Source organism: Coregonus lavaretus, assembly GCF_964263955.1.
Source record: "Coregonus lavaretus genome assembly, chromosome: 11".
Classification (NCBI taxonomy): Eukaryota; Metazoa; Chordata; class Actinopteri; order Salmoniformes; family Salmonidae; genus Coregonus; species Coregonus lavaretus.
Window position 1 is genome coordinate 54,745,476 of NC_139998.1, and position 9,853 is coordinate 54,755,328.

General features: G+C 45.7%; 1 protein-coding gene across 1 annotated transcript in view; it reads right to left on the minus strand.

Moving 5' to 3' along the window:
• The window catches only part of nmur1a (neuromedin U receptor 1a), a gene marked incomplete at both ends in the record, with an annotated part of 31,980 nt that extends 24,830 nt beyond the window's left edge, over positions 1-7,150 (minus strand). Inside the window, one exon of the mRNA XM_084172259.1 lies at positions 6,256-7,150. Within this exon, the coding sequence (XP_084028385.1) occupies positions 6,256-7,150 (895 nt within the window). The remainder of the gene's footprint in view (positions 1-6,255) is intronic.
• Positions 7,151-9,853: the final 2,703 nt, after the last annotated feature.

The window sequence follows — 9,853 nt, forward strand, 5'->3', positions numbered from 1 at the left end:
GAGGGGTTATGGCAGGGGAAACGGTGTTGCAGTAGTCTAGTGTGAGGGGTTATGGCAGTAGTCTAGTGTGAGGGGTTATGGCAGGGGAAACGGTGTTGCAGTAGTCTAGTGTGAGGGGTTATGGCAGGGGAAACAGTGTTGCAGTAGTCTAGTGTGAGGGGTTATGGCTGGGGAAACGGTGTTGCAGTAGTCTAGTGTGAGGGGTTATGGCAGGGGAAACGGTGTTGCAGTAGTCTAGTGTGAGGGGTTATGGCAGGGGAAACAGTGTTGCAGTAGTCTAGTGTGAGGGGTTATGGCAGGGGAAACGGTGTTGCAATAGTCTAGTGTGAGGGGTTATGTCAGGGGAAACTGTGTTGCAGTAGTCTAGTGTGAGGGGTTATGTCAGGGGAAACAGTGTTGCAGTAGTCTAGTGTGAGGGGTTATGGCAGGGGAAACAGTGTTGCAGTAGTCTAGTGTGAGGGGTTATGTCAGTAGTCTAGTGTGAGGGGTTATGTCAGGGGAAACAGTGTTGCAGTAGTCTAGTGTGAGGGGTTATGTCAGTAGTCTAGTGTGAGGGGTTATGACAGGGGAAACAGTGTTGCAGTAGTCTAGTGTGAGGGGTTATGGCAGTAGTCTAGTGTGAGGGGTTATGTCAGGGGAAACAGTGTTGCAGTAGTCTAGTGTGAGGGGTTATGTCAGGGGAAACAGTGTTGCAGTAGTCTAGTGTGAGGGGTTATGGCAGGGGAAACGGTGTTGCAATAGTCTAGTGTGAGGGGTTATGGCAGTAGTCTAGTGTGAGGGGTTATGGCAGGGGAAACAGTGTTGCAGTAGTCTAGTGTGAGGGGTTATGGCAGGGGAAACGGTGTTGCAGTAGTCTAGTGTGAGGGGTTATGGCAGGGGAAACGGTGTTGCAGTAGTCTAGTGTGAGGGGTTATGGCAGTAGTCTAGTGTGAGGGGTTATGGCAGTAGTCTAGTGTGAGGGGTTATTGCAGTAGTCTAGTGTGAGGGGTTATGGCAGGGGAAACAGTGTTGCAGTAGTCTAGTGTGAGGGGTTATGGCAGTAGTCTAGTGTGAGGGGTTATGTCAGGGGAAACAGTGTTGCAGTAGTCTAGTGTGAGGGGTTATGGCAGGGGAAACAGTGTTGCAGTAGTCTAGTGTGAGGGGTTTATGGCTGGGGAAACAGTGTTGCAGTAGTCTAGTGTGAGGGGTTTATGGCTGGGGAAACAGTGTTGCAGTAGTCTAGTGTGAGGGGTTATGGCAGGGGAAACAGTGTTGCAGTAGTCTAGTGTGAGGGGTTATGGCAGTAGTCTAGTGTGAGGGGTTATGGCAGTAGTCTAGTGTGAGGGGTTATGGCAGTAGTCTAGTGTGAGGGGTTATGACAGGGGAAACGGTGTTGCAGTAGTCTAGTGTGAGGGGTTATGGCAGGGGAAACAGTGTTGCAGTAGTCTAGTGTGAGGGGTTATGGCAGGGGAAACAGTGTTGCAGTGGTCTAGTGTGAGGGGTTATGGCAGTAGTCTAGTGTGAGGGGTTATGGCAGTAGTCTAGTGTGAGGGGTTATGTCAGGGGAAACGGTGTTGCAATAGTCTAGTGTGAGGGGTTATGGCAGGGGAAACGGTGTTGCAGTAGTCTAGTGTGAGGGGTTATGGCAGGGGAAACAGTGTTGCAGTAGTCTAGTGTGAGGGGTTATGGCTGGGGAAACGGTGTTGCAGTAGTCTAGTGTGAGGGGTTATGGCAGGGGAAACGGTGTTGCAGTAGTCTAGTGTGAGGGGTTATGGCAGTAGTCTAGTGTGAGGGGTTATGGCAGGGGAAACAGTGTTGCAGTAGTCTAGTGTGAGGGGTTATGTCAGGGGAAACAGTGTTGCAGTAGTCTAGTGTGAGGGGTTATGGCAGGGGAAACGGTGTTGCAGTAGTCTAGTGTGAGGGGTTATGGCAGTAGTCTAGTGTGAGGGGTTATGTCAGGGGAAACGTGTGAGGGGTTATGTCAGGGGAAACGGTGTTGCAATAGTCTAGTGTGAGGGGTTATGGCAGGGGAAACGGTGTTGCAGTAGTCTAGTGTGAGGGGTTATGGCAGTAGTCTAGTGTGAGGGGTTATGTCAGGGGAAACAGTGTTGCAGTAGTCTAGTGTGAGGGGTTATGGCAGTAGTCTAGTGTGAGGGGTTATGTCAGGGGAAACAGTGTTGCAGTAGTCTAGTGTGAGGGCTTTATGGCTGGGGAAACAGTGTTGCAGTAGTCTAGTGTGAGGGGTTATGGCAGGGGAAACGGTGTTGCAGTAGTCTAGTGTGTGGGGTTATGTCAGGGGAAACAGTGTTGCAGTAGTCTAGTGTGAGGGGTTATGGCAGGGGAAACAGTGTTGCAGTAGTCTAGTGTGAGGGGTTATGGCAGGGGAAACAGTGTTGCAGTAGTCTAGTGTGAGGGGTTATGTCAGGGGAAACAGTGTTGCAGTAGTCTAGTGTGAGGGGTTATGGCAGTAGTCTAGTGTGAGGGGTTATGGCAGTAGTCTAGTGTGAGGGGTTATGGCAGTAGTCTAGTGTGAGGGGTTATGGCAGGGGAAACGGTGTTGCAGTAGTCTAGTGTGAGGGGTTATGGCAGGGGAAACGGTGTTCCAGTAGTCTAGTGTGAGGGGTTATGGCAGGGGAAACAGTGTTGCAGTAGTCTAGTGTGAGGGGTTATGGCAGTAGTCTAGTGTGAGGGGTTATGGCAGGGGAAACGGTGTTGCAGTAGTCTAGTGTGAGGGGTTATGGCAGGGGAAACAGTGTGCAGTAGTCTAGTGTGAGGGGTTATGGCAGGGGAAACAGTGTTGCAGTAGTCTAGTGTGAGGGGTTATGGCAGTAGTCTAGTGTGAGGGGTTATGGCAGTAGTCTAGTGTGAGGGGTTATGGCAGGGGAAACAGTGTTGCAGTGGTCTAGTGTGAGGGGTTATGTCAGGGGAAACAGTGTTGCAGTAGTCTAGTGTGAGGGGTTATGGCAGGGGAAACAGTGTTGCAGTAGTCTAGTGTGAGGGGTTATGGCAGTAGTCTAGTGTGAGGGGTTATGGCAGGGGAAACAGTGTTGCAGTAGTCTAGTGTGAGGGGTTATGGCAGGGGAAACGGTGTTGCAGTAGTCTAGTGTGAGGGGTTATGGCAGGGGAAACAGTGTTGCAGTAGTCTAGTGTGAGGGGTTATGGCAGTAGTCTAGTGTGAGGGGTTATGGCAGTAGTCTAGTGTGAGGGGTTATGGCAGTAGTCTAGTGTGAGGGGTTATGTCAGGGGAAACGGTGTTGCAGTAGTCTAGTGTGAGGGGTTATGGCAGGGGAAACAGTGTTGCAGTAGTCTAGTGTGTGGAGCGGGAATAATGACAAGTGAACCTGGGGAGCTTTGCGTTCACATTGTCCTATAAAAGGGAACCAGACTGCGGAATTCAAGCGAACCGAACTCAGACCACCTCTCGAGATGGTCTCAGTTCGGTTCGCTTCGGGGGCTCTCTGGAGGTGTCTGAGTTCCTTTGGAGTGTTCACACTGCACAAAAAAATCCTAATGCATCTCTCCTCAAACAAAGGTTGCGAGAGCTGGGGTTGAACAGAGTTTAAACTAAACATGAGTGTTTTTGTAAGATAAGGGATTGATTGATTGTATTACTATTGATTCTGAACTGAATGAAAGTCGAATTTAGCCACCATCACAGACAACGGAAGTGGGCGGAGCAATAAAGAGCGGGAAACTGAAGAGGGAGGGGTTTTGAGCTAGAAGGGATGAGAATGGGACTATATAGATGGGGAACAAAAAGAGAGAGGGGGGCCTAATCTGCAGATTAGCCTGGCTTTGTTGAAATTGTAATAAAGTCATTCTTGATTCTACAAAAACTCTGGAAGAACTTTGATTTTTAATAGTATAGTGATTATTTTCCACAACAAAGAACATACTGTGCCTTCGGAAAGTATTCAGACCCCTTGGCTTTTTCCACATTTTGTTACATTACAGCCTTATTCTAAAATTGATTAAATAATTGTTTTTCCTCAGCAATTTACACACAACACCCCATAATGACAAAGTGGAAACAGGGTTTTAGAAAATTTTGAAAATGTATTGAAAATAAACACAAAAATACCTTATTTACATAAGTATTCAGATCCTTTGGTATGAGACTCGAAATTGAGCTCAGGTGCATCTTCTTTCCATTGATCATCCTTGAAATGTTTCTACAACTTGATTGGGATCCACCTGTGGTAAATTCAATTGATTGGACATGATTTGGAAAGGCACACACCTGCATGTCAGAGCAAAAACCAAGCCATGAGGTTGAAGGAATTGTCCGTAGAGCTCCTAGACTGGATTGTGTCGAGGCACAGATCTGGGGAAAGGTACTAAAATATTTCTGCAGCATTGAAGGTCTCCAAGAACATGGTGGCCTCCATCATTCTTAAATGGAAGAAGTTTGAAACCACCAAGACTCTTCCTAGAGCTGGCAGCCCGACCAAACTGAGGAATCGGGGAGAAGGGCCTTGGTCAGGGAGGTGACCAAGAACCCGATGGTCACTCTGACAGAGCTCTAGAGTTCCTCTGTGGAGATGGGAGACCCTTCCAGAAGGACAACCATCTCTGCAGCACTCCACCAATTAGGTCTTTATGGTATAGGGGCCAGACGGAGGCCACTCCTCAGTAAAAGGCACATGACAGCCCGCTTGGAGTTTGCCAAAAGGCACCTAAAGACTCTCATACCATGAGAAACAAGATTCTCTGGTCTGATGAAACCAAGATTGAATGCCAAGTGTCACGTCTGGAGGGAACCTGGCACATATGGTGAAGCATGGTGGTGGCAGCATCATGCTGTGGGGATGTTTTTCAGCGGCAGGGACTGGGAGACTAGTCAGGATCGAGGCAAAGATGAACGGAGCCAAGTACAGAGAGATCCTTGATGAAAACCTGCTCCAGAGTGCTCAGGACCTCAGACTGGGGCAATGGTTCACCTTCCAACAGGACAACGACCCTAAGCACAAAGCCAAGACAATGCAGGAGTGGCTTCGGGACAAGTCTCTGAATGTCCTTGAGTGGCCCATCCAGAGACCGGACTTGAACCTGATCTAACATCTCTGGAGAGACCTGAAAATAGCTGTGCAGCAATGCGCCCCATCCAACCTGACAGAGCTTGAGAGGATCTGCAGAGAGGAATGAGTGGAAATACAGGTGTGCCATGCTTGTAGCGTCATTACCCAAGAAGACTCGAGGCTGTAATGGCTGCCAAAGGTGCTTCAACAAAGTACTGCGTAAAGGGCCTAAATACTTATGTAAATGTAATATTTCCGGGTTTTCTTTTTATAGATTCGAAATTTTCTAAAAACCAGTTTTTGCTTTGTAATTATGAGGTATTGTTTGTAGATTGATGAGGGGAAAAAATACAATAATACATTTTAGAATAAGGTTGTAATGTAACAAAATGTGGAAAAAGTAAAGGGGTCTGAATTCTTTCAGAATGCGCTGTATATTGTTTATTGGTTCTTTGCTTTAAAGACTTGCCAAAGGAAATTATAAGGGATAGAACTGGGTATTTTCAGTTAAAAACATCTCTAAAGACGCTGAACAGACATCAATCAAATGCATTACACTGGGTATATTAGTCAGGCTGTCTTTAGGCTTATCTACCCCCTCTTGGAGTCTTTATCTTTGATCATTTCACAACCATTGCTTTTTGCTGTTCTTTACAATGCCCGAGGGACACAATCCCAAATATATTGACAAAGGATACGGCCACTGTCTTTCGACAAATTTATTTTTATCTTATCAAATTCTCTTGGGGTTTGCAGTTGAAAAAAAGTGCAGTTGGAGTTATCAAAAAAGGTGCAATGGGGAATGTTTGAACAGTTGCTTTGTACAGTTACTCTACTATTGTCTCCACTAACTTAGTTGTACTTTCCAATCAGTCTCAATTCATTGTACAAAAACCTGTTGCATACATACTTTACATTCAAGTTCTTCAAGCAACTTATCTCAGTCTTGAGCTAGGCCCAATTCAAACTGACTTGAGACCAACTAACACACAAAGGTATAAATCATACTCTATACTGTAAATATTGTGAGAGATCTGACCTGATCAGGCCATTTGTTTTTCTGATGGTTGGCAGACTGACCATGTCATAGTGAGAAAAAAAAAACATAACCACATTAGTGTCTAGCACACAGGTCAGTAATCTATTTCCAGACACATGACTAAGTGTTTCTCAAAAAGGATTATTCAATGGCTATGAATTTAGGCTGGGGGAGGGAGTGGCTGGGGGAGGGAGTGGAAGCGATAGCAGCAATACTCACACAGCATCTTGGTGACCTGGCAACGCCGGGCTTTCTGCTGCTGGCTGCGGACGTTGCAGTAGCTGTTGCACGCCAGGCCTGTTTCAGCCTCCATCACCAGGAGCATCTTCTCACATTTGAGCTGCAGGCCGATGAGCAGGTAGAGAACGCTGATGGTCAACATGGGAAGCATAAAGAAAAGCAAGGTGGTCACCTGGATGGTCAAGTTGTACATCCAGCGGGGCTTGACCAGCGTACAGATGGCTGACTCTGGGATTTCCTTCCAGGTGGTGCCCCCTGCTGCCGACTGCAGGGTAAAGATGCCGTGCAGGCTGGTGTTGGGCACGGCACATAGCATCGAGATCCCCCACACGGTCATAATGACCCGTTTGGCGTGTGTGTGTGTCACCAGGTACTTGGCGCGCAGGGGGTGCACCACAGCGATGTAGCGTTCCACGCTGAGCGCCGTCACATTGAGGATGGAGGCGAAGCAGACCGTCTCGAATAGGAAAACCTTAAAGTAGCAGCCGCTCTTGCCCAGGAGGAAGGGGTAGTTCTGCCACATCTCGTAGAGCTCCAGAGGCATGCCCAGCAACAGCACCAGCAGGTCAGACACGGCAAGGCTGAACAGGTAGTAGTTGGTGGGCACGCGCATCACCTTATTGCGAGCAATGACGATGCAGGTTAGCAAGTTGCCAAGCGCGCCCACAAGGAAGATGATCAGGTAGGTGAGGCAGACTGGGAGGAAGACGGAGGAGCGCAGAGGGCCCAGGTACTTCTCTAGGTACTCCTCCTGGGTCAGGCATGCATCTACCAGCCCTGCGCTGCCGTTCAGGTCAGAGGTCAAGTTGCCACACATCCCCTCCTGTGGGCAGTCCCAGCTGTCAGCGAAGGAGCAGTTGTACCTGGATGTCATCCTGTTTAGATACGAAGCCTGCAGATGCAAGAAAAAAATTATTTTCTGTAACATGTTTTTGTATTGAGCAAAAGTAATTTAGTATAATATAAAGTGCAGGATCATAAAAGGATATAAAATAAAAAGGAATATTTTGGTAGTATATGTGAAGCGTAAAGGGCACTCTGCTGTGTCTTTCCACTGCCCTCTGTTGATAATGTCGGAATGTGTGATTATTAATTTTGAACAGAATAATGTTCCCAGCATTTTGCTATGATGATTTTCAGAAACAGACAGGGAGAAAGCTGAGAGTGGCTAAACTTGAATCACCGGCTGTTTAAAGCTCAGTGGGACCGATTTTAAGTTTCTGAGATGCTTTACCTTTGTCCCATAAAAAAAAGACACAGCTAGCACATTTGGTTCCTTGGAAGTTGTGGGAACGTATGTTTTTGGTTTCACATTGGTTGTGGGAACGAAGCCATAAATGTCCTGAACGTATGTTTTTTAAAACGTTTTGAGAACAGAAGTGAAAATGTTCCCTGTTCTGGGAACATTTATTTTTAGTTTGCAGGGATGTTCTGAGAACATTTTACTCTGGTTCCTTGAACGTTTTCATTAACGCACTGAGAACAGAAATTCTAGGTTATTTGGAAGTTTCCCTAAAACTTTCACAGAATGTTGTCAATAAGACTTTTAATAACACTGCTAGCTTAATGTTTTTTAAGTCTAAGCACAGATAGGACACATAGAAATTAATTTACTTAAGCATTAATCATGCAAACACATTTCTTTTTTTATTGTGACACGGCATAAGTAACATTCAAACCTATAAAATTGAAATTAAATGTAACAATTTTGAACTTTTAGGAAACATTCTGTTAAAGTAATGAAATATCATGAAAATTGTTTTTTTTTTGTCAAGTTCCGTAAATGTGCTGAGAATGTTCCAAAGCCAAGCAACTATCCTGCACCATTCCCAGAATGCTGTGGGGAGATTGTATGCAAAGTAAACACAGGACAACCACGATCTCACCAAACTCTAAGAAACATATGGTTCTCAGAACGCTCTGTGCCAGCTGGTGCACATTATGAAACATCACAACATGCAGATGATCATTTCCCAGTGCCCTTTATGCCCACTGCGATGCAGTGTACGTTTTTGATCTGCAGTCATGGCCGCTTATGATAACAGCAAATGAAATAATGTTTGTCTGGGAGAATGCTTTAAAAGAAAAAGAAAAGCTGCAGACTCTTATAGCGCCAATGCAATAATTTATTCACCAACATTTCAACAGCAAGCTGCCTTCATCAGGGTTTCATGTCAAACACTGCATTTCACCAGTATATATAGGTTTCCATTGGACACATACAGGTGTTTGAAATAATCGGTTGTTTGGGAAAATGGCAAACCTGAATAGCACTTTGATTATGCGTTTGCCATCAGGCCATTGTCCACACTCAAAAAAACGTTTGTAGCTTCAATGAGGTTTACACAAGAGTAGGAGTTCCTCAAGTGCCTATGCACATTCCAATGTTGGGATAGTTACCACTTTGTTATAATATTTAAATAATGTTATTAAGTTTATATTAAAATGTGGGGTGTGGCTTTCAGATAGGTATGTTTGTCCACCCGTGAGAGTAAATGTCTTTCATGTTTTAAGTTATGTTTGTACACTGTTTGTACAAATGTAACTATCACAGGTGGCCAAAAATAACTATCTGAAAGCCACGCCGCTACTAAGCCACACCAGTCTTCTAAGCTGACCCGGTGGATCATAGCTCAATAACCCAACTAAGTGACCCAACTGGCTGGGTCAAAAATAACCCAATGTTTTTTCTGTCCACTATTTACCCAGTGCTGGGTTATTTTGAACCCATAATGTTTTAGAGTGCAAGGATAACAAGGTGCTTTGATCCAAACCAGGCCTGGCATTAAAGTATGTTAGTCAGTAATTGCACCACATTACCAGGATGTGAGTTCACTGGCTACAAATGAGCTGTAAGTTTTCGGATGGTCGGGCCAACTACTCACAATCAACTGCTAGGACGACAACACCTAACCAAGTCTCATCTGTATCAACACATGTTGGCTTGATGGAAGCCCAACGGAGCGTGACTGTGATCCCGGAGCCATGCACCCGACACTCACCCCAGTTTTTTCACTACTCTTCCCTGATATTTTGGTTTTGATCTGCTGCCAGATGAGCATAAACCACCAAAGTTAACGTCACTCAGGGGTGTCTCTGAACGTCATCTGATGGCAGCTTAAAGGCCTTTGAGGTCAGTGCCAGTCAATAGATGTCATATGACACTCTAGAAAGGATCATGGAGAGTTGCTCCATCCAGGAGCCGGCCAATCTACAGTATACAATGCATTTGTTAATAGCTGGGGGTGTTTGGAGTGGCTCCATATTGACAAGTCGGAGCACAAAGTCAGAGGAAGACCAGCTTTTCAAAGGAACAAAACAAACATAAGATCCCCTGCAGATCATATCTGATCAATTAAATTCCATCGTCAAGCCCCTTTGAAATGACAACCCAAAGGAAGTTCATCCAATGCGTTTGAGTGATGCCTTAAGAAGTCATTTACATTTACATTTTAGTCATTTAGCAGACGCTCTTATCCAGAGCGATTTACAGTTAGTGATTGCATACATTTTCATACTGGCCCCCCATGGGAAACAAACCCACAACCCTGGCGTTGCAAGTGCCATGCTCTACCAA